The sequence below is a fragment of the Theropithecus gelada genome, chromosome 20 (assembly GCF_003255815.1).
Source record: "Theropithecus gelada isolate Dixy chromosome 20, Tgel_1.0, whole genome shotgun sequence".
NCBI lineage: Eukaryota > Metazoa > Chordata > Mammalia > Primates > Cercopithecidae > Theropithecus > Theropithecus gelada.
The window spans coordinates 64,227,643-64,252,797 of record NC_037688.1 but is presented as its reverse complement, the minus strand read 5'-3'; the positions used below and the strand labels follow the sequence as shown (position 1 = coordinate 64,252,797).

The following is a 25,155-nucleotide window of genomic DNA, read 5'->3' as shown; positions in this document are numbered from 1 at the left end:
CACTCATTTTGATGTGAAAAAGTCAGAAGTCATGTAGAACAATCCTTCTCATGCCAATCTCCACCCTGGCGGTCGTGAGAATGGTGGCTGTAATGTGTCTTTTTCCATAGCTTTTCCCTGTATTTTCACAGATACTTCCGACAGCAGTCTCTGGGCATTCCCATGCCTACTCATATATAAATAATTATAGCATCAGCTTACTGCATGGCAGTCATTTTTTCAGAGTGCGTTTCATATTTGGTTCTCTTACTACCTTGTGAGAGGTATTAGAATCCTCATTAAAGAGGCAGCCATGGAGGGATAGAGATATCAATTCACATCCAAGCTGGGATTCAAACCCAGCCAGTCTGACTTCAGAATACATGCTCTCAATCATCATCCAATGCTGTGTTTCATATGTTATTTACCATTGTTACATAAATGGATCTGCAGTTTTGTGACTTGTTTTTTTGGAGATAGTCTTGCTCTGTTGCCCTGGCTGGACTGCAGTGGCATGATCGTAGCTTGCTGCAGCCCTAAACTCCTGGGCTCAAACAATCCCCCTGCCTCAGCCTCCCGAGCAGCTGGGACTTCAGGTGTGCGCCACTGCGCTCGGCTAATTTTGGATTTCTTGGTAGAGCCAGGGTCTCACTGTATTGCCAAAGCTGGTCTCAAACTCCTGGGCGCAGGCATTCCTCCTGCCTTGGCCTCCCAGAGCACTGGGATTACAGGCCTGAGCCATTGCACCCCACAACTTTTTTTTTTTTAATTAAATTTTTATTTTTGTTTTTACTTTTTTTTTTTCTGAGACGGAGTCTCATTCTGTTGCCCAGGCTGGAGTGCAATGGCGCGATCTTGGCTCATTGCGACCTCTGTCTCCTGGGTTCAAGTAATTCTCCTGCTTCAGCCTCCCTAGTAGCTAGGATTACAGGCATGTGCCACCACACCCGGCTAATTTTTGTATTTTTTGTAGAGACAAGGCTTCGTCACATTGGCCAGGCTGGTCTCGAACTCCTAACCTCAGGTGATCTGCCCGCATTGGCCTCCCAAAGTCCAGGCGTTACAGGTGTGAGCCATGCCGCCCAGCCAACTTTTTTTTTTTTGACTTGACCATATGTCTTGGAGAACTATCCATGTTAGTACATTTAGAACAACCTTATTATTTTGACCAGCCTTATTGTATTCTAAAGACTGGCTTTACCTACTTTAATTTGCCATTCCTCTACTGATGTATCCATCAGATAGAGGATATCCCAGATAGTTTCTGGGTTTTGCTGATAGAAACAGCAGTGCACCATGTGTCTCGAACATACACATGGCTTGGTGCATGTCTGCAGGGATTTCTGCAGGGTAGCTTCCTAGGAGTTCTTTGCTCGTTGGCCAGGCGCGGTGGCTCACACCTGTAATCCCAGCACTTTGGGAGGTCGAGGCGGGCGGATCACGAGGTCAGGAGTTCGAGACCAGTCAGACCAATGTGGTGAGACACCATCTCTGCTAAAGATACAAAAATTAGCTGGGCCTGGTGGTGGGCACCTGTAATCCCAGCTACTCAGGAGGCTGAGACAGGAGAATTGCTCGAATCTGGGAAGCGGAGGTTGCAGTGAGCCGGGGATTGCGCTACTGTACTCCAGCCTGGGCGACAGAACGAGACTCCATCTCTTTGCTGGCATAAGGCAATGTGTCTTTAAGGTTTTGATGGCTATCACCAAATTGTCCTCCAAAAAGAGTTAACCAGTCTGTATTTCCACCAGTGATGTTGAAGAGGGCCTGTTTCCCTGCATTCTTGCCAGCCTGACATCAGCCAGCATTTTAACTCTTTGACATTCTGACACTTGAAAAAGTGGTCTTTTCCAGCTCTCCTTTCCTTAATTCTTAATGAGTTTGAGCATTTTTTGATATGTTTATTGTCTATTTGTGATGAAATGGCCTGATTTTTTTTTTTTTTTTATGGAGTCTTGCTCTGTCACTCAGACTGGAGTGCAGTGGTGCGATCTTGGCTCACTACAACCTCTGCCTCCCAGGTTCAAGTGATTCTCCTGCCTCAGCCTCCTGAGTAGCTGGGACTATAGGCATGCACCTGGTTGATTTTTGTATTTTTAGTAGAGACGGGGTTTGAAGGGAGGACAGCACGACACTGGGGGAGAAAGGTGTCACTTTGTTGGCTAGGCTGGTGTTAAACCCCTGCCCTCAAGTGATCTGTCCACCTTGGCCTCCCAAAGTGCTGGGATTATAGGCATGAGCCACCATGCCCGGCGCTGTAATTTTTTTTATGATAGTAAACCTTGAGACAGATCTCTTTTATTCCACAGTAAAGGACTATCTGCCTTCTATTTATATATGTATATATTTAAAGAATAAAATGATACTGCTGCTGAAGAGATTTTCTTGCCTTTCTTTAGGACAGCTCCAGAAGGAAACGTGATAGAGATGATAACTCCGTTGTAGGATCGGATTTTGAGCCCTGGGCCAACAAACGGGGAGAAATCCTTGCCCGGTACACCACTACCGAAAAGCTGTCTATTGTGAGTACCAGAAGACCCTCTCCCAGGGTCTGCTTCAGAGTTAGTAGTAATTTCTTTTTGTTATATTGCTTTAACTCTTGGGCTCTGTAAGTTTCACTTATTTATTTATTTTTCTACTTCTCTTAAAAGCTCAAATATAAGGCTTCACGTAGTATGTCAGTGTTGTTGGCATAAAAATGTGCTGACAGGCTTCCCAGAAAAATCTGGTAAGGATCAGGGATGTGGCACAGGTCAGAGAAAGAATTAGAACAGCAGAGTCTTGTCTTTGGGAGGAGGTTTGAATTATGAAGGAAGGAGGCCGGGCATCGTGGCTCACGCCTGTAATCCCAGCACTTTGGGAGGCCAAAGTGGGCAGATCACTTGAGGTCAGGAGTTTGAGACCAGCCTGGCCAACATAGTGAAACCCCGTCTCTACTAAAAATACAAAAATTAGCCGGGCATGGTGGCGGGCACCTGTAATCCTAGCTACTCAAGCGGCTGAGGCATGAGAATTGCTTGAACCTGGGAAGTGGAGGTTGCAGTGAGCAAAGATCGCACCACTGCACTCCAGCCTTGGTGACTGTCTCACCAAGAGTGAGACCCTGTCTCAAAAAAAAAAGATTAATTAATTAATTTAAAAAATGAATTATGAAGGGAGGACAGCACGACACTGGGGGAGAAAGGTGTCACTCAGTAAGTCCCACATAGCTGGGTTTTCTCCTGGAGCTGGAAGTTTACTGTTTCTCTGGATGGCCATTAGGTGAAATAGTTAGCTTCGGCCTCAAGATGCTTATGAAATTCAAGGCTTACCTTCCACTTGGCAAACTGCTATGGAAGGAAAGACTCAGGAGAGCTGAGACTAACCCAGTCAGGTTAATGCCTGTGTGAGTTAGGACTGGGTTCAGTGCTTAGAACCAAAGCCCCTCCTAACACTGTAAACAGGGGTGATCTGTATCCCTCCTTACACTGGAGAGAAGTCTCGAGCACAGGAGTCCAGGACTGGTGTGGCAGCTCCGAGGGCATCAGGGTTCCACTGCGTTCTTTCTTGCTCCTCGACTGCATTGAGTGTTGCCTCACATTCATGTTGGTAGACAGAGGGAGGAAAGGGAAAGAAAGATGCACCCCCTCCCATTTAGGAAGATTTCTTGGGGTCCTCCAACACTTTCAGTTACATTTGTCTTGAAGGTGTGGTCATGGGCCATTCATAAGTGCAGGGAGGCTAAGAAATGTAGCAGCGTGTCCATCTACAAATGGGACTGTGCCCCGGAGGAAGTAGTGAACTCAGCAGGCCAAGGGGAACGCTTGGCCACAACGCCTCTTCTTTTTTTCCTCCCAGGGTGTGCACTCATTGAACAGAATGACAGGCAGAATTGCTGGACTATTTAAATCGAGTCTTTTTTTTTTTTTTTAAACTGTACAGAGTTAACTTAGAGCAGTGATTCTCAACCAGGAGTAATTTTTACCCCTGGGTGGTCCTTTGGCAATATCTAGAGACATTTTTGACTGTCACGGTTCTGGAGGTGGTACTGACATTTATTGGGTGGAGGCCAGAGATGCAACTAAATATCCAAGGGTGCACAGAATAATCTCCCACAAAAAGTTATCTGGCCTCAAATGGCAGTAGTGTAGAGGGTGATAAACCCTGATTCAGAGTAGGTTAAAAATACTTCTATTATGTGACTCTGCTGGCATATCAGAAATTTTAGTATTTGTCTGCTGACTTTGAGAACCCTGACTTGAGTAGAAATTTGAATCTTCAGTGGTTTTTAGTGACTGTATTTTCCTTCTTTGAATATATATTTCTTTCTCTTGGGTATGTAAATGGCTTTGTTGGAAAACAATGAACGTACTGCCTTAGAATTTTAAAATATTAATGAATGTTATGTCTCTGCAGAATCTGTTTATGGGATCTGAAAAAGGTAAGATGAGTTTGTTGTTGTTTTGATGGGAAAATTCTGCCGTTACTTTTAATATCATTTTACAAAGGAAAAAAGTTTATGTGATATGATTCTGATGGAGCTATTGCTTAGATTGTGGATAGACATAGAACTAAAATACATATTTAGAGCATGAATTTAAAAAATATCAAACCTCAGCACTTTGGGAGGCCAAGGTGGGTGGATCACCTGAGGTCAGGAGTTCGGTACCAGCCTGGCCAACATGGTGAAATCCCTTCTCTACTAAAAATACAAAAATTTGCTGGGTGTGGTGGCGCATGCCTGTAACTCCAGCTACTCAGGAGGCTGAAGCAGGAGAATCACTTGAACTTGGGAGGCGGAGGTTGCAGTGAGCCAAGGTCGCACCATTGCACTCCAGCCTGGGTGACAGGAGCGAAATTCTGTCTAAAAAAATAATAATAATACGGCCAGGCACGGTGGCTCACCCCTGTAATCCCAGCACTTTCGGAGGCCAAGGCAGGCAGATCGCCTGATGTCAGGAGTTTGAGACCAGCCCGGCCCACATGGTGAAACCCCGTTTCTACTAAAAATACAAAAATTTGCTGGGCGTGGTGGCACATGCCTATAATCCCAGCTACTGAGGAGGCTGAGGCAGGAGAATCTCTTGAACCTGGGAGGTAGACATTGCAGTGAGCCGAGATTGCACTCCAACCTGGGCGACAAGAGTGAAATTCTGTATTAAAAACAAAAGTACGGCTTGGTGCGGTGGCTCATGCCTGTAATACCAGCACTTTGGGAGGCCAAGGCAGGCAGATCACTTGAGGTCAGGAGTTCAAGACCAGCCTGGCCAACATGGTGAAACTCTGTCTCTACTAAAAATTAAAAAAAAAGAAAAAAAAAAAAAATTAGCCAGGCATGGTGACAGACGTCTGTAGTCCCAGCTACTCGGGAGGCTGAGGCAGGAAAATCGCTTGAACCTAAGAGGCGGAGGTTGCAGTGAGCTGAGATCACGCCATTGCATTCCATTCTGGGTGACAGAGCGAGACTCCGTCTCAAAAAAAAAAAAAAAAAAACCAAAGAGGTTACTAGGAGTAAAACATAAGCTTACTGTTTAAAATGACAGAGGAAATAGTCTCCCCCTCGTTGTGCCTCCCTCACCAACTGGGGGATTGCTTAAGAGAGCCTTTCCCTTGCCTTAAGTCTTTTCCCTTGTGCCATAAGATATGTTGGTGAGGGGGCCACATGCTCAGTCTTATAGGCCACTGGTCCCTGAATGCAGTTCTCAGCTTCCTCTCCTAAGACACACAGTCAGAAGCTGTGGACCTGGGTATCTCAAACTGCCATGTAGCAGGATTGCCTGAGGAACTTTTCTATGAATATAGATGTCTGGCCCCGACTTACTCAATTAATCTTGTAGGATGGGACCCCAGAATTCCTATTTTGATGCTCCGAGGTGATTCTGGAGCAACTGACAGATCATGTTCTACTGGGTGCAGATGAGCACAACCGTGGTTCATTGCAGGTCTCTGATATGGCAGCTGCCACTCTTCCCACGGCTCTGCTGGATGAGACAGCACGTTAGAAATCAAGAGAGTGGGAGCAGCTTTGTTATGCACAGAATTTTTTTTTTTTTTTTTTTGATATGGAATCTTGCTCTGTCACCCATGGTGCAGTGCAACCGACGCCTCCTGCGTTCAAGCAATTCTCCCATCTCAGCCTTCCGAGTCACTGGGCCTGTAGGTGTGCACCACCAAGTCCAGCTAATTTTTGTATTTTTAGTAGAGACGGGGTTTCACCATGTTGGCCAGCCTGGTCTCAAACTCTTGACCTCAAGTGGTCCACCCGCCTCGGCCTCCCAAAGTGCTGGGATTACAGGTGTGAGCTACCACGCCCAGCTTGTTATGGACAGAATTTTGATCCCAGACCATAAAAGGTAAATCATACCAGCCTGTACCTACCAGTTTGTAAAGATCAAATAGAGTGGTGATACCAAGTGTCTTAGTCTGTTTAGTGGTACTGTAAAGGAGTACCAGAGGCTGGCTAATTTATAAGGAAGAGAGCTTTACTTGGCTTATGGTTCCACAGGCTATATTAGAAGCATGGTGCCAGCATCTGCTGTTGGTGAGGGCCTCAGGCTGCTTCCACTCATGGTGAAAGCAAATGAGAGCCGGTGTGTGCAGAGATTGCATGGCAAGAGAAGGCAGGAGAGAGAGGGAGAAGATGCCAGGCTTTTTTCGACAGCCGATTCTCATGGGAACTAAGAATAAGAACTCACTCATTACTGCAAGGATGGCACCAAGCCATTCATGAGGGATCCTCCCCTACAACCCAGACACCTCCCACCAGGCCCCACCTCCAACACTGGGGATCACATTTCAACATGAGACTTGGTATGAATATAGAGCAATAGAAACTCTCATATGCTGCTGGTGGGAATGTGAAATGGCACAACCACCTTGCAGAATACTTTTTCATTTTTTATTTAATTTGAAGACAGGTGCCAATGGTCCGGTTGTTTGTGCCCAACCACACTCCCCTGCCCCAATTCGTATGTTGAAATCCTAACCCTAAGATGATGGTATTAGGAGATGGGCCCTTTTCAGAGGTGATTAGGTAATGAGGGTGGAACCCTCATGAATGGGATTAGTGCCCTATAAAAGAGGCCCAAGGGCGCTCCCTCACCCGTTCCACCAAGTGAAAACACAGCAAGAAGGCATCATCTATGAACCGAACCGGAAAGCAGGCCGTCCCCAGACACCTAATCTGCTGGGACCTTGATCTTGGACCACCCAGCCTTTAGGACTGCGAGAAATACATTGCTCTTATTTGTAAACCACCCACTTGCTGGTATTTTGTTACAGTAGCTGAAAGGGTTTAAGACAGTGGGCCAACCCTTTGATCCAGCATTCCACTACTGGGGTATCCCCAGATCAGGGGTTGGTAGACTGCATGCTGCAGGCCAAGTCTGGTCCACTGCCTGTTTGTTAAGTACAGTTTTACTGGAACACAGCCCTATCAATTTGTTTACGTATTATCTATGCCTGCTCTTGTGCTACAGCAGTAGAGTTGAGTAGTTGGAGCAGACACTTTGTGACTCTCAAAACCTAAAACATTTGTCAGGCTTACAAAAAGAGTTCTGCAGCTTGACCCTGAGTCCACATTTCTTTTTTTTTTTTTTTTCTCTTTCTTTCTTTTTTTTTTTTTGAGATGGAGGTTACAGTGAGCCAAGGTCGCGCCACCGCACTCCAGCCTGGGCGACAGAGTAAGACCCTGTCTCAAAAAAAAAAAAAAAAAAAAGTACTAGAGCAGAGGCCCCTTTAAGATGGGAGATGGGGAAGGATTCTGAAATAGACAGCCACAGAGGGCAGCAGTCAGCTAGATGCATTGCCCTGCCTTGTGGCTGGCCTGTGGCCTGGGGGCCTTTCCTTCATCCCTCCAGCAGTCCCTGCTGATGGCGAAATTGTGCTGACAGATGCAGGAAGGAGGCACAGCTAGTCCTGTTTGCTCGAAGAGACGGCTTTGAAGCCCTAGTGTTTCCACCCTGGGTAGACAGTGAGATGGTTGTTTTGTTAGCAGAAGAGCACAATTCTACGCTGTGAGTAAGAGCCTAAGAGGGCCTTTTGTTCATAGAAAACAATGAAATGACGGATTTTTGGCATCCTTATCTGGACCGCCTTTCTTTAGGAATAAACAGATGATACAGAGCAAAGTTTGTAAATCTCAAATGCAGCAGTTAACCGCTTCGAGGCTGGCCCACTGGGCTCCCAGGGGCAGCTTCTAAGTGGGAAAAGTTTCGATGGAACTCTGGTTACATAAGGAAGTTGCTTTGAAAATCTGGGATAGTTTTCTGTAATGGAATCGTTCCCCAGAGTCTGTATTCACGATGAAGTGTAGAGTGAAAGATGCCTCCCCTGGGGGTACTGGTGCAGGAGAAAAGCCACCTGTGTGACGTAAATTCATTCTGTTTAGGCAAAGCCGGGACTGCCACACTGGCAATGTCAGAGAAGGTTCGGACCCGGCTGGAGGAGCTGGATGACTTTGAGGAGGTGAGCAAGTCATCTGTGGGGTGCACGGAGTGCGAGAGCTTTTCCTTCCTCCTGCCAAGTGAGATCAACCTCGGTGGCTGCTCTTTGATTAATTCCCGGGCTACACATTGTGCTTATTCCCCCCAAGGCAATGACTCCATCCAGGGAAGGATGCCAGCGTGCAGTTGGCCGAGCTCACGGGAAGCCTGACTGGGGCTGCTTTTCTAGAGGCCTCTTTTCTCATCGTGATGCCTGAGCAAGGCTGGGTCCCCTAGCGACAGTGTCTTATGGTAAAAACCAGCTGCAAGGCTGGGCACGGTGGCTCATGCCTATAATCCCACCACTTTGGGAGGCTGAGGCGGGAGGATCACGGGAGGTCAGGAGTTCGAGACCAGCCTGGCCAACCTGGTGAAACCCTGACTCTACTAAAAATATAAAAATCAGCTGAGCATGGTGGTGGCTGCTTGTAATCCCAGCTACTCGGGAGGATGAGGCAGGAGAATTGCTTAAACCTGGGAGGCAGAGGTTGCGGTGAGCTGAGATCACGCCACTGCATTCCAGCCTGGGCAAAAGAGCGAGACTTTGTCTAAAAAAAAAAAAAAAACCCAACTGCAGTCACCTCCCTGAGAAGTAGCCTTATGGAGTACAAAGACTTTGCTTTGCAACTGACGCTGCTTGGACTGGCTGGATATGGCCCACAGGAATCTTTTAATTGGCCTACACGTACTTTGAAAAAAAAGTGAGTCTTTTGCCAACACTTAAACATTCATAAATGTAACCAACAAATACAGAATTTCTTGAAAAAACAATCTTGACTGGGCACGGTGGCTCACGCCTGTAATCCCAGCACTTTAGGAGACCGAGACAGGATCTCCTGAGGTCCGGAGTTCGAGACCAGTCTGGCCAACATGGTGAAACCCCATCGCTACTAAAAATGCAAAAATTAGCTGGGCACGGTGGTAGGCGCCTGTAATCCCAGCTACTCGGGAGGCTGAAGTAGGAGAATTGCTTGAACCCAAGAGATGGAGGTTGCAGGTTGCTCTGTCACCCAGGCTGGAGTGCAGTGGTGTGATCTCAGCTCACTGCAACCTCTGCCTCCTAGGTTAAACCAATTCTCCTGCCTCAACCTCCTGAGTAACTGGGATTACAGGCACGCACCACCGTGCCCAGCTACTTTTTGTATTTTTAGGTGAGAAAGGGTTCCACAATGTTGGCCAGGCTGATCTCGAACTCCTGACCTCAAGTGATCCACCCACCTCGGCCTCCCAATGTACTGGGATTACAGACATGAGCCGCCATGCCCAGCCAACTCTTATTTCTTTAATAAAGAGTTTTTCATTTTGAATTGTAGGAAAGGTACATATAAACATTTGGTTCCAGGTCTCATCATATGTGTTCACATGACCTTTACTCCTGTGAGTTGTGTGAAGAGCCTCTTAACAACAGCCCAGGGCTAAGGAGCATCTGCTGTGCACCAGGGACCGTGCCAAGTCTTTACCTACATGGCCATTTCATCCCCGTGACAATCCCTTGCTCAGCTGCCAAGGGTTTTTGCTGTGGTTGTCTTTCTGTCCTGATTACTCTCTCCTTGGTCTAATTAACACCCCCACACTCTTCTGTACCTGTACTCCCCTTAGAGTTTGTCTCAAGTATCACTTCTCCAGGAAACCATTCCTGATCCCCCCATCACAGTTTACAGTCCATTTCTTTGTTACCATATTTCTCCCAGTCTGAGATGTACCATTGCTCTCACATTTGACTATCTCTGAAATTGGGGTATATGTTTCTCAGTTGGTTCCCATCAGTGATCAGCATATTTTTCTTCCTTAGTAGCCCATGAAACAGTTGAGCTTTTTTCCATGGGCACCTCAGACCCAGTATATGTGTCCCCATAGAATTGTGTTTTCTCCTGAGCATTTATCTCAGTTTGAGTTAATATCCATCTGTCTTCAGTATCTTAAGCTCCATTAGTGCTGAAATACCCTGTCATGTCTTATTGCTTGGGAATCTTGAGCAAAAATGTCTTTGTTTCTCGAGCATCTAGTCCTGTGTCCTGCACACAGGAGACCCACAGTTGGTTGAATGAGGTAAGTCTTGTTACCTCAATTCACAGATGAGGCTCTGAGAGGAAAGTAGCTCACCCAGGGTCACACAGCTACTCGGTGACTGAGCTGGGAGGTGGCTTAGGTCTGACTTGCTTCCAAGGCCAGCCTGTCAACCCACAGCACTCTGTCCATCTTTGTCAGAAAACTCAAAAGAACCTCTTTGATTGCAAATCGCAAGGCAAAGCTGTCAATCCTTGTGGGGATATGAGGAAAATTTAGAGACCAAAACTCAGCCAATACCTGGTATTCTTTATAAGGGTGGTAGTCGAGCAATATTTTTCCTGCTGTGCCTTCACCTTCTGCCTTTTCCCCACAGGGTTCCCAAAAGGAGCTGTTGAACTTGACTCAGCAGGATTACGTGAACCGCATAGAGGAGCTCAACCAGTCGCTGAAGGACGCCTGGGCCTCAGACCAGAAAGTGAAGGCTCTAAAAATAGTCATCCAGGTTAGATCTAGTGATCCTCCTGCCCCCACCCAGAATTTCCTATGTAAAATTCCACTGTGGAGACTTAGAGTTTTCAGGGGCCTGCCTGCAGGGTTTTACCCTTGTTTTTTCATCCCTTTCCTTTTCATATACTTCCTGTGAAAAGCCATGATTATGAATCCGTGTTTTTTTGAGATGGCTAATCTCAGGGTCACCATGTGCAGCTGCACAGGTTGTGCACTGCACAACTCTAGGAAGCACTCTTCACTCTAGGTTACAGAATTGATGATACCCCATGTGTTGTGTAGTACATTAACCATGGTGCAACCCCTGACACATTTATGATTTGTACACACTAAAGATTGGGCAGCTTTCTGTTGGGATTCCTTGACTGCATTGGCTTGGTGTCTTTGGAATTAATGACGTGTGTCCCTAATAAATGAATATTTCAGACATATTACGCATGCTTATGTGACAAGGAGAAGAAGTTTACAGCATTGGGAGAGGTACATACATTGAATCTTCTTTGCTGATGAGTTGTTAAGCCAGTGACAATTCTTGAACCACAAGAACAAGTACTATGTGGAAAACCGCTTATATTTCTTGGTCCTGAAGGTCCGGCTATCTCAGCAAAATGTGCTCAGAAGCACGTTTGGAAAGGAATAATTCATTAAATTATCATTTTCAGAGCAGAGTCAACAAAGGATTTCTGAACTGCCATTTTAGTTCAAAAGGACAGATCCCATTCTCATTCCATGTTATGATAATGTGACATTTGTTTTCTCACCTGTTCTTTTGAAAGACAAGAGAGTCCGGGAGTCTTCACACTGGACACTTGAAGTCTTTTAAGATGACTCCTTGTATAGTAGGGGTGATTTCTTTGGTGTTTCGTGATGGGAGGCAAACCCACGCCCGTTCTCTTCAATCACTGTTGTTAGTTTACAGAGTAAATAGTCCCGAAGGCCAGGCCTCTCATCCTGGGAGCCCGTGGAGAGGGTTGCTTGCTGAGTGTCTCGAGTGAGAAACCATCTGAACTAGCAATTGCTTCTTCACAATATTTGCATTGGCAGCATCTCTCCATAGATTATTGTAGTTTAGAACCATGTCTTCTAAGAGGTTTACATCTGAGGGAGATTTGATTCATGTCTTCACAAACAAAATAATCATAAGTGTGCTTCATCAACTCCACATCTGGCTAATAGTAACGATTCTACAATACATTAAGGACTGCCTTCTTTATCCAAAACACAGAGTCAAGGCCGGGCGCGGTGACTCACATCTGTAATCCCAGCATGTTGGGAGGCTGAGGTGGGTGGACCACTTGAGCCCAGGAGTTTGAGACCAGCCTGGCCAACATGGTGAAACCCATCTCTACTAAAAATACAAAAATTAGCCAGGCTAATTTGCTGTACAGTAAAGTTGTTCTGTGTGTGTGTGGGAGGGGTACCTGGTGGCTGCTTTACTAAGGCATATTTTACATATCATAAAGTCCACCCATTGTAAGTATATAATTCAGTGATTTTTTTACTAAACGTATAGAGTTGTGCAACTATCACACAATCTAGTTTTAAAACATTTTTATACCTCCCCAGATTCCCCCAAGCCTGTTTCTAATCAAATCCCACTGCCATACCCTACCCCAGAAAACTACAAGTCTGTTTTCTGGTTCTGTAAATCTGCCTTTCCTGGACATTTCATATACATGGGATTATTCGTAGATGATCTTTTGGATCTGGCTTCTCTCATGTAGTATAATGTGCCTTTTTAATTGATATGTAATAATTCTACATATTTATGGGGTACAAAGTGATATTTTTTTTTGTTTGTTTTTTTTTTTTTTTGAGACGGAGTCTCGCTCTGTCGCCCAGGCTGGAGTGCAGTGGCCGGATCTCAGCTCACTGCAAGCTCCGCCTCCCGGGTTTAAGCCATTCTCCTGCCTCAGCCTCCCGAGTAGCTGGGACTACAGGCGCCCGCCACCTCACCCGGCTAGGGTTTTTTTGTATTTTTTAGTAGAGACGGGGTTTCACCGTGTTAGCCAGGATGGTCTCGATCTCCTGACCTCGTGATCCGCCCATCTCGGCCTCCCAAAGTGCTGGGATTACAGGCTTGAGCCACCGCGCCCGGCCTAAAGTGATATTTTGATACATGTATCCCGTGTGTAATGATCAAATCCAAGTAATTTAGCATATTCATCACCTCAAACGTCTCTAATTTCTTTGTGTTGGGAACATTCAAAATCTTCTCCTCTAGCTATTTGAAAATACACAATAAGCTGGGCCTGGTGGGACACATCTGTAATCCCAGTTACTTGGGAGGCTGAGGCACGAGAATTGCTTGAAAGTGGGAGGTGGAGGTTGCAGTGAGCTGAGATCGCACCACTGCACTCCAGCCTGGGTGACAGAGTGAGATTGTCTCAAAAAAAAGAAAATAACGCAATACATTTTGAACTATAGCCACTCTAGGTGCTATTGAACACTAGAACTTATTCCTCCTATGTAGCTGTAATTTTGTACCCATTAACCAACCTCTTTGTTCTCCCTTTGCCCTTACCTTTCCCAGCCTCTGCCTCTAGTCATCGCTGTTCTACTCTCTACTTCTATGAACTCAACTTTCATGGCTCCCACGTGTGAGTGAGGACATGCAGTATTTATCTTTCTGTGCCTGTTTCACTTAACTTGATGGTTTCCAGGCTCATTCGTGTTGCTGTGAATTACAGAGTTTCATTTTTTTATGGCCAAATAATATTCCTGTGTGTGTACCACGTTTTCTTTATCCATTCATCCATTTATGTACATGTAGATTGATTTCATATCTTAGCTATTGTGAATAGCGCTGCAATAAACATGGTACTGCTGATAATTTCTTTGATATACTGATTTCTTTTTCTTTAGATGATAACCTAGTTGTGGGATTGCTACATCATATGGTAGTTCTATTTTTAGGTTTTTGAGAAATTTCCATACTGTTTTCTAGAATTGTTACACTAATTTACATTTCCACCCACAGTGTATTTCCTCCCTTTTCGGCTGGGCGCGGTGGCTCACGCCTGTAATCCCAGCACTTTGGGAGGCTGAGGCGGGTGGATCACCTGAGGTCAGGAGTTCGAGGCCAGCCTGGCCAACATAGTGAAACTCTACTAGGAATACAAAAATTAGCCGGGCATGGTGACAGGTGCCTGTACTCCCAGCTACTTGGGAGGCTGAGGCAGGAGAATCACTTGAACCCAGGAGGCGGAGGTTGCAGTGAGCCAAGATTGCACCATTGCACTCCAGCATGGGTGACAAGAGCAAAACTGTGTCTCAAAAAAAAAAAAAAGAGTTTTCTCTGTATTCTCATCTGCATTTTTTTTTTTTAAGAGATGAGGTTGCCCAGGCTGGAGTGCAGTGGCTGTTCACAGGCACGATCACAGTACATTACAGCCTAGAAATCCCAGACTCAAGTGATCCTCCCACCTCAGCCTCCCAAGTAGCTGGGACCATAGGCACATACCACCATGCCCAGCCTATTTTTGTCTTTTTGATAGTAGCCATTTTCATGTGGTTTTCATTTGATGATTCCCCTGATGATGAGTGATGCTGAGCATATTTTCACATACTTCTTGACTGATTTGTGTATCATCTTTTGAGAAATCTCTCTTGGCCGGGCGCGGTGGCTCAAGCCTGTAATCCCAGCACTTTGGGAGGCCGAGGCGGGTGGATCACAAGGTCAGGAGATCGAGACTATCCTGGCTAACATGGTGAAACCCCGTCTCTACTAAAAATACAAAAAACTAGCCGGGCGCGGTAGCGGGCGCCTGTAGTCCCAGCTACTTGGGAGGCTGAGGCGGGAGAATGGCGTGAACCCGGGAGGCGGAGCTTGCAGTGAGCCGAGATCGCGCCACTGCACTCCAGCCTGGGAGACACAGTGAGACTCCGTCTCAAAAAAAAAATAAAAAAAAAAAAAAAAAAAAAAAAAAAGAGAAATCTCTCTTCAGCAATTTTGTCCATTTTTTAATTGTATTATTTTCTTGAGCATAATATGCTTGAGGTTCATCCACATCGTATTACGTGTGGGTACTTTGTTCCTTTTCACTACTGAATCGTATTCCAATGTGTGGTTATCTTTACAAGTTGATGGGCATTTGGGTTGTTCCCACTCTCTGGCTGTTATGAATAATGCTGCTGTATGCATTTGCATACCATTATTTGTGTGGACTTACGTTTTTATTACTCTTAGGTAAAATTTTAGGAATGGAATTGCTGGGTCATATGGTATGTTAGGATTAACTTGTTGAGAAACTGCCAAACTATTTTCCAAATGGCTGCACCATTTATCTGAGGAGAGAGAGAGAGAATAGAGAATAGAGAGAGAGAGAAAAAAAACAGGGAGGTGACACAGGTTTTTCAAACAACCAGATCTCACGAGAACTGTATCATAGGAACAGCAAGGGGGAGGTCTACCCTCATGGTTCAGTTACCTCCCACCAGGCCTCTCCTCCAATACTGGGGATTACAATTCGACATGAGATTTGGGTGGGGACACAGAGCCGAACCATATTGACTGTCTTTTTCTCTACTGAGATCTTGGCACTTTTGTTAAAAATCAGTTGACCAAGGCCAGGCATGGTGGCTCATGCCTGTAATCTCAGCACTTTGGGAGGCCGAGGTGGGTGGATCACCTGAGGTCAGGAGTTCAAGACCAGCCTAACCAACTTGGAGAAACCCCATCTCTACTAAAAATACAGAATTAGCTGGGTGCAGTGGCGCATGCCTGTAATCCCAGCTACTTGGGAGGCTTTGGCAGGAGAATCACTTGAACCCGGGAGGCGGAGGTTGCGGTGAGCTGAGATCGTGCCATTGCACTCCAGCCTAGGAAACAAGAGCGAAACTCCATCTCAAAAAAAAAAAAAAAAAAAAAAAAAAATTTACCACTGTTGGCAAACTCAGACTACTTAAAAAACAAAAAAACAAAAATCAATCAACCATAAATGTAAGGGTTTATTTCTGGACTCCCACTGTCATTCTACTGATCCATTAGTCAATCATTATGCCAGTTCCACATTGTGAGACACAGTCTTGCTCTGTCACCCAGGCTGGAGTGCAGTGGTGTGATCTTTGCTTGGTCCAACGTCCGCCTCCCACGTTCAAGCAATTCTCATGACTCAGCCTCCCCAGTAGCTGAGATTATAGGTGCACGCCACTGCACCTGGCTAATTTTTGTATTTCTAGTAGAAGTGGGGTTTCACCATGTTGGCCAGGCTGGTCTTGAATTCCTGACTTCAAGTGATCTGCCCACCTCGGCCTTCCAAAGTGCTGAGATTAAAGGCATGAGTCACTGCGCCTGGCCAATTCCACATTGTTTTGATGACTATGGCATTATAGCAAGTTTGAAACTGGGTAATATAAGTCTTTTTTTTTTTTTTTTTTGAGACAGAGTCTTGCTCTGTTGTCCAGGCTGGAGTGCAGTGGCACCATCTTGGCTTAGCTCACTGAAACCTTCACCTCCCAGATTTGAGCGATTCTCCCGCCTCAGCCTCCCGAGTAGCTGGGATTACAGGTGCCTGCCACCATGCCCAGCTGATTTTTGTATTTTTAGTAGAGATGGGGTTTCACCACATTGGCCAGGCTGGTCTCTATTCAAACTCCTGACCTCAGGTGATCCACCCAGTTTGGCCCCCTAAAGTGCTGGGATTACAGGCATGAGCCACGTACCTGGCCTGGGTTGGATAAGTCTTTTAACTTTCTTCTTCTTCTTCTTCTTTTAATTATTTTCACTGTTCTGGGCCCTTTGCATTTCTGTATGAATTTTAGATCAGCTTGTCAATTTTTACAAAAAAAAAAAAAAAAACCTTTTGGGATTCTGACAGGGATTGCATTGAGTATGAAGTCATCTTCTGATGCATAAATTTTGCCATCTGTTGATGAGCATCTGGCTCTTTTCTTTTTTCACTACATGGACGATGTCGCTGTGAGCACGCTCGGTCACGTCTGCTGGTGCCCATGTAAAGCTTTTCTCTAGATAAGAGCCTATACCTAAGAGTAGAACTGCTCTGTGCCTCTTCAGCTTTTCCAGATAATGCTAAGTTATTTTCCATAGTAGCTGTGCCAACATACGCTTGTAGTAGCATGTGGGCGTGTGAGAGTCTATGCGATTCAACATTCTACCACCATTTGGGATGAGCAGATTTTCTATTTTAATTTTTCCAGTCGTATTTTCTTGTGGTTTTAATCTGCAGTTCCTCGATTACTAATAAAAATGAGCATCTTTTCACATATTTATAGGCCATGGGGGTTTCCTTTTCTGTAAAATGCCCTTTGCTGATTTCTTTTGCCCATTTTTCCATTTTGTTACCTGTGTTTTTCATACTGAGTTTTGGGATTTTTAAAATGTATTCTGGATAGTAATGGTCTACTTCTTTCCTTCCTACTCAGGTCATCTTTGAATGTATGCATTTGTTCTGGCTATTCAAATTTTTTTAACCTTTTTTTTTTTGAGACAGGTTCTTGCTCTGTCTTCCAGGCTAGAGTGTAGTAGGGCGGTCTCAGCTCACTGCAACCTCTGCTTCCCTCACATCAAGTGATTCTCCCACCTTAGCCTCCTGAGTAGTTAGGGCTACAGGCACACACCACCATGCCTGGATAATTTTTGTATTTTTTCTAGAAACTGGGGTCTCACTACATTGCCCAGGCTGGTCTCAAACTCCTGGGCTCAGGCGATCTTCCTGCCTCAGCCTCCCAAAGTGCTGGGATTAGTGGTGTGAGCCACCACGCCCAGCTGGGATTTGTATTGTTAACACATACCTGGGTTACCTGATTCTTATCAGACAAGTTTAGGAAGTGGCACCAAAGCTTTAAAAACTGTGGCATCTTCAAAACAGTAATTTAAAAAGTAACTTCAATGTATAAGATCATTATAGCTTTAACTTTGGATTAAAAACAAAATCTTGTTCCTGTTGTCCTTTATAAAATATATGTTCTATGAAGCCAGCTTGGGAAAAAATCAATGCACAGATGTTTGGAAAGCCCCAGCTGTGTTTAATTTGAAATCCTCTGTTTAAATTCTCACTCTCTCACCTCAGCAGTGGGCAGTAACTCATCGCTGAGAGATGGTGCAAGCCCAGCTCTTGGTAGAACTCAGAGATGTCACATCCCTAGGAACCGAGAACTGTGTATTGTAAACAGTCTCTAAGATTTGGAGTTGTTAGCTTCTTCCAGCCTTGAAATCTCATGGGGCAGTTGTTTAAGTTGGAACTCTCACAAAGGGCATATGAAAATCGCAGAGCGAGGTGTCAGGAAATGGAATTCCTCATACATCCAATTGCCACGTTTGGTGTCAGCACTATTGCTTTTACAGCTTACATTCCCCCCCACCCCCAAATAACATCTGGGCTGTAAGAGGATGTTTCGCAAATCAGACACATTGTTTACTTTTAAGCCTGCAATGCTATGGAGAAACTTGGTGACTCTAACAATTTAGATGTTGGGTAACAACACCAAACTGAAAACACATGTCAGCCTATCTCTTGACATGGTGAACGTTCTCACCATTCTCTGCATATTGGAATTGCGTATTAAATAATCCTTTCTAAATGTCTGAACATCTTTTTTTTTTAATTTTTAAATGACATTTTTCTTTCTGAGGGTCAACCGTTGGGGTGATGAAGTGTAGCAGTTATTTAATTCCTTATGCTGACTTTTGTATGTGTAAAGACTTCAGGGCATGGCATTAAATTTAGTTCTAGAAAGAGCTTTTCTGTTTCTGATGATAAAAGATAACTTAATCTAAGGTGTTTGGGGCCACATTGTGTGACTGCGGTCTTCCATGAAGAGTCCTGAACACTAAATAGCAGATGAGTACTCAGAAAAACAGTTCTGAACGTGTTGGCTGAGTGCAGTGGCTCACCACCTGTATTTCCAGCACTTTGGGAGGCTGAGGTGGAAGGATTGCTTGAGGGCAGGAGTTCAAGACCAGCCTAAGCAACATAGTGGGAACCTGCCTCTACATAAAATTAAAGAAAAAAAAATTAGCCAGCCATGGCGGTACATACCTATAGTCCCAGCTACTCAGGAGGCTGAGGCGGGAGGATTGCTTGAACCCAGGAGTTCATTGTTGCAGTGAGCTATGATTGCACCAGTGCACTCCAACCTGAGTGACAGAGCAAGACCTTATCTCTAATAAAAGAATAATAAAATTTTAAAAAATTAAATAAAGAGCATGGCTGTGACCCTTTGGCATGAATGAGAATGTCGAATTCAGCAATTCCCTGCAAAGCCGACATGTTCTCAGCACTGAAGGTCATATTTCCAGAGTAGCATGTATTCATTGAAGCTTATGTTCCTTTTAGGGGGGAATTTGGGACTCAGTATAAATAATCAGTGTGAGTTTATGAAGCCTTGGGGATTTACTTATGGGGTCGTTTCTTAGAAAAGAATGTTGGCCGGGCGCGATGGCTCACGCCTGTAATCCCAGCACTTTGGGAGGCCGAGGCGGGCAGATCACGAGGTCAGGAGATCAAGACCATCCTGGCTAACACTGTGAAACCCCGTCTCTACTAAAAAATACAAAAAATTAGCCGGGCGAGGTGGCGGGCGCCTGTAGTCCCAGCTGCTCGGGAGGCTGAGGCAGGAGAATGGCGTGAACCTGGGAGGCGGAGCTTGCAATGAGCCGAGATCACACCATTGCACTCCAGCCTGGGCGACAGAGCGAGACTCCATCTCAAAAAAAAAAAAAAAAGAATGTTTAAGGATGCTGATCACCCTGAAATCAACAGAAGAAGCCAGTCTGCAAAGCAGTTGAACAAAGATGGGGCCACAGATGAGGACTGTGATGAGAGAGATGTCATTCACTTCTCTCAGTGATTTTGAGTGTTTCCTGGTTACCAGTATACAAGCAGGATCCTTTTGGATAAGGCTTTCCTGAAGAAGGTGATATTGTATTTCCTTAAGAGGCTGTGTTACGGGCCGGGTGTGGTGGCTCACGCCTGTAATCCCAGAACTTTGGGAGGCTAAGGTGGGAGGATCACTTGAGGTTGGGAGTTTAAGGCCAGCCTGGGCAACATAGCAAGACCCCATCTCTACAAAAAAAGAAAAAAAGGGAAGGAAAAGAAAAAGAGGTTCTGTTATGAGCAGAGTCTGGCTCTCTTTGTCAAAAGCACTGAGGTTTAGCTTGTTATTCGTTGCTCGGTGCCTAGCACAGGCCTTGGCACATAGTAAGTATCTCAACTTGTTTATAGAAACCATTAATTTTTCAGGTCTGGAGTGTCCTACCCATACCAGACATGCCAGAGTGAATTTTCTCTCTTTTTCTCTTTTTTTTTAGTGTTCAAAACTTCTTTCAGACACCAGTGTTATTCAGTTCTACCCAAGTAAATTTGTCCTTATCACCGACATACTTGATACATTTGGTAAGTACCTGTCATATGCATCTTAGATCTAGGAAATATGTTCGTTTTGTCAAGAACTGGGTGGTAGAGTTACTGTAAATTAGGTTCTGCCGTGGTTTAAGTTATTAAGTAAGTCATGAGAGAGATCAAACCATCCCCCCCCACCCATTAATAAGGGTGCTATTTTTGAAACATTCTAAAAGTTTATTTTTTCTACTTTTTTTTTGAGTCAGGGTCTTGTTCTGTCATCCAGACTGGAGGGCAGTGGCACAGTTATAGCTCACTGCAGCCTCAAACTCCTGGGCTCAAGCCATCTTCCTGCCTCAGCCTCCTGAGTAGCTGGGACTACAGGCTCATGCCACCATGCCTAGCTAAGTTTTTTTTTTGGTAGAGACAGAGTCTCGTAGTATTGCCCAGGCTGGTCTCAAACTCCTACCTCAAGTGATCCTCCTGCTTTGGCCTCCCAAAGTGCTGGAATTACAGGCATGAGCCACCATGTCTGGCCTGTTTTTCCTAATCTTCTGAGAGACTAGTAAAGTGAATGAGTGAAGCAGGGCAGGCTGGGGGCACTAAGCAGCATGGGTCCCTTGCCGTCTCACAGGCACCTGAAACTGTACTTGGCATCTGTTCCCAGCCCTTTCCCTTTTCCCACTGAGTTTCTGTCTCCAGGAGTGGCACCATCATGTACCCAGTTGCCTAAGCTGGGAATCTGAGCATCTTTCCCCACATGCCCATGTCCAGTCACCAAATTCTTCGGTTCAGCCTCCTAAAGCTCTCCCCAGCATGTCCGTTTTTTTCTTTCTTCACTGTTAAATTTTTTTTTTTTTTCTTTTTGGAGATAAAGTTTCTGTCACTCAGGCTAGAGTACAATGACATGATGTCGGCTCACTGCAACCTCTGCCTCCCGTGTTCAAGCGATTTTCCTGCCTCAGCCTCACCAATAGCTGGGATTACAGGCGCATGCCACCACACCTGGTTAGTTTTTGTATTTTTTTTTGTATTTTTAGTAGAGATGGGATTTCACCATGTTGGCCAGGCTGGTCTCAAAACTCCTGACCTCAAGTGATCTGCCCGCCTTGGCCTCCCTAAGTGCTAGGATGACAGGCCTGAGCCACTGTGCCCAGCCTCACTGTTAAAATTTTAATCCTAGCCACAGCCCTCTCCCACCTGGATAACTTCCTGCATCACTGTGGCTGCCCCTAGTCCCACACACCACCTCACAGGTAGAGTGACCTTTTGGAGCCAGGCAGAAAGGTTTAGACTGCAGAGAATAACCTGGAGGAGCAGGAGGCCCCTGTGCTGCTTGGCAGTGGTTGGTTAGGCCAGAGCATCGTGCCATTAGCAGTTTGCTCAGACCATGTAGTCCTCTAAGCTTTATATGATGTGCCCCACAGCGAGGCATCCCACCAGAACTAGGAAATAAGGGCGCTTTCTGAGAGCTGAACACGTAGAAGATCAGAACAGAGACATTCACTGTCTTACAGGGACCAATGGGCGCCCAACCCAGCAAATCTTATCCATAACCCATTGAAAGGCATAATGTGTCAGAAAGCAAACTGTCAATCTGAGAGACTCATTCATTTCTGTGCATCCCAGTCCTGTCCAAGAGACCGGAGGCCGGAGTGCACTAGCTAAAACAAGTGACAAGAAAGCTAACTAACCTTGGAAAAGGGGGTATTTATTGGCTTACTCTGAAAAGTCCAGGAGTAGTTCTGGCTTCAGGTGCAGCTGGATCCAGGAACCCAAACAGTGTCATTAAGACCTTGCCCTTGGGCCGGGCATGGTGGCTCACACTTGTAATCCCAGCACTTTGGGAGGTAGAGGTGGGTGGATCATCTGTGGTCAGGAGTTCAAGACCAGCCTGGCCAACGTGGCGAAACCCCATCTCTACTAAAAACACAAAAATTAGCTGGGTGTTGTGGTGCGCACCTGTAGTCCCAGCTGCTCGGAAGGCTGAGGCAGGAGGATCATTTGAACCCAGGAGGTGGAGATTGCAGTGCGCCAAGATCACACCACTGCACTCCAGCCTGGGCGACAGGACGAGACTCTGTCTCCAAAAAGAAAAGAAAAGAAAAAAAAAAGACCTTGCCCTTGGGTTGGGTGCATTCTCGAGTTTCACAAGGTGTCCTCAGCTTCCGCTAGCTTTACTGCTGGTGGTCCCAGGGCATGGAAAGAGCTGCTTTCTCCAAGTATTCCCACAGAAGTTTCAGAATCCCATCTCATTGGCCTGGGTTGGTTCACATGTCCGTCCCTGAGCCAGTTGTGGTATCTGGGGGATGAAATGCACTGATTATCCAGGCCTGGTCACCCCAGAACTAAAAGAGTGATACAGTTAGCGGAAGAAAGGGGAGTGGATGCTACCTGGGCAAAAAGAAGAGATGTCCCAGTTGACAGATGAGGCCTGATGGATTCAGATGGCCCGGAGAGGTGGTATCAGGCTCTCTGCAGGCCACTAGGGAGGTGTCAGCAAATGGAAGGGACAAAAATCCTTGCCTTGGCTAGGCACGGTGGCTAACGCCTGTAATCCTACCACTTCGGGAGGCTGAGGCAGTTGGATCACTTCAGGTCAGGAATTTGAGCCCAGATTGGCTAACATGGTGAAACCCCATCTCTACTAAAAATATAAAAATTAGCTGGGTGTGGTGGCGGCCATCTGTAATCCCAGCTACTCAGGAGGCTGAGGCAGGAGAATTGCTTGAACCCAGGAGGCAGAAGTTGCAGTGGCTGAGATCGCGCCACTGCACTCCAGTCTGTGCCACAGAGCTGAGATTTCGTCTCAAAAAAAAAGAAAGAAAGAAAAGAAAAAAATCCTCGCCTTTGTGGTGCTTATGTTTCCAAAAAAGAGAATTTACGAAACAATTAAGTCAACCCAATTGTATGTTAGACAATGATCCATGCTATGGAGAAAACCAAACAGAGTGGGGTGAGGAGGTGAAGAGGAATGGAGGGAATTAGGTGAGGGGGTAGGGGTGCAATTTTAAGTAAGGTGCTCAGTGGAGACCTCGTTGAGAGGTTACCTGAGCAGGTGCTTGAAGGCGGTGAGAGGTGAGCCCTATGGGTCTATGGGGCGGAGGCCAGGGGCAGAAGAGGCCAAGGAACAGCTTGTGCAAAGATCCTGGGGTGGGAGCATTGGAAGCATCAGGTTGGCCTGAGAACCAAGGAGGCCGAGAGGGAGGCGATGGGATGAGCCCGGGAGAGGGGCAGAAGCTGACATGGTCAGAGACCATAGTGGCTTTGGGGGCCACTGGAAGGACTTGGGCCTTGACTGTGACTCTGAGGGCAGGAGGGGCCACCAGAAGGTGTTGAGCAGAGGAGGGAGGTGATCCCATGTGGGATTTAACAGGCTCTGTGTTGAGACTAGACTGTAGGGCAGAGGTGGAGCCTGGAACCTGTGGCAGCACTTCCGGTGAGAGGCAGGGATTGGCATGGCCCCAGGAAGGCAGTAGGGATGGCGAAGAGAGACCCAGGATGGTTAAGGGCTTTAGGTTCTCAGAATAGATGTCACATCATACACTGCTGGTCTTGACGTGTCCCTGCACACGGCTTACCTTCAGGGAGTGAGGCCGTCATTGGTGGGGAGAGGCTGGTGGCTGTGTCTGGCTCCCCTGGCAGTCTCATTTCTCCTGTGAATCAACCTCTTGGCCTTCTGGTTCCCTCGCCAGCCTCTCCTAAATTTCTTTTGTGTGAGTCAGCTTTCCTGAGCAAGATTAGCTCCGAGACACTGATTAGCTCTATCCTGCAAGCCTGGCCAGACCCAGACAGCTCACTCACCTTGCAAGAACTCTGGGCAGCCACTCTGCCAGCTCCTGCCAGCAGCGCCCCAGCGCCGTCCTGGACTCGCCAGGCTGTAGTGCAGATGCTGCCGTCCTTTTTGTGTCCCAGAAAATAGCTGGGCTGGGAGTTGGGAACAATCTTCAACAGATGATGACCTTGGGCAGACTGTTAGGTGCTTTATGGATATTAAGTCCTGGCCGGGCACAGTGGCTCACGCCTGCAATCCCAGCACTTTGAGAGGCCGAGGTGGGTGGATCACAAGGTCAGGAGTTCAAGACCAGCCTGGGCAATATGGTGAAACCCCGTCTCTACTAAAAATACAAAAATTAGCCAGGCGTGGTGGTGGAGAAGGAAAGTAGCTTCCCCGGGGTCACCGTCATAGTGAATTGCAGAGCTGAGTCTCAACTCGCTGTCTGTAGTCAGAGCACTTACTTTATTTCTCTTTATACATTGCTCATGGGGGAATGCATATACTTTTTTTTTTTTTTTTTGAGACAGAGTCTCACTTCATTGCCCAGGCCACAGTGCAGTGGTGTGATCATGGCACACTGCAGCCTTGATCTCCTTGACTCAAAGGATCCTCTTGTCTCAGTCTCCCAAGTAACTGGGACCACAGGTGTGTTCCACCATGCCCAGCTTTTTTTTTTTTTTTTTTTTTTTTTAAGCAATGGGATCTCACTGTGTGGCCCAGGCTGGTCTCAAACTCCTGGAGTGAAGCCATCCTCCCACCTTGGCCTCCCAAAGTACTGGGATTATAGGCATGAGTCACTGCGCCTGGCCTAAATGCATATACATTTAACCCAACAGTTTCACCTCTGGGAATCTATCCCACCTGTAATAGCAAACTATAAGAAGCAACTCAAGTGGCCATCAATAGGAGCTGGCTCAATAAATTATGGTGTGTCTGTATAGTGGAGTATTAGTGGCTCTATGAAATGAAAAGGCTGGGCATGGTGGCTTACACCTGTAATCCCAGCACTTTGGGAGGCCAAGGCTGGCAGATCACTTTGAGCTTAGGAATTCAAGATCAGTCTGGGCAACATGGTGAAACCCGTCTTTACTAAGAATACAAAAATTAGCTGTGTGAG

The 25,155-nt window shown here is 46.1% G+C and overlaps 1 protein-coding gene across 2 annotated transcripts in view; it reads left to right on the top strand.

Annotated features, from left to right (window-relative positions):
• Positions 1–25,155, top strand: part of VPS35L (VPS35 endosomal protein sorting factor like) — a 148,509-nt gene that overhangs the window by 15,050 nt on the left and 108,304 nt on the right. For both annotated transcript variants that reach the window (XM_025369694.1, XM_025369693.1), the window contains exons 4-8: positions 2,379–2,501; positions 4,375–4,399; positions 8,348–8,424; positions 10,825–10,953; positions 20,230–20,314. In XM_025369694.1, the coding sequence (XP_025225479.1) occupies positions 2,379–2,501; positions 4,375–4,399; positions 8,348–8,424; positions 10,825–10,953; positions 20,230–20,314 (439 nt within the window). The remainder of the gene's footprint in view (positions 1–2,378; positions 2,502–4,374; positions 4,400–8,347; positions 8,425–10,824; positions 10,954–20,229; positions 20,315–25,155) is intronic.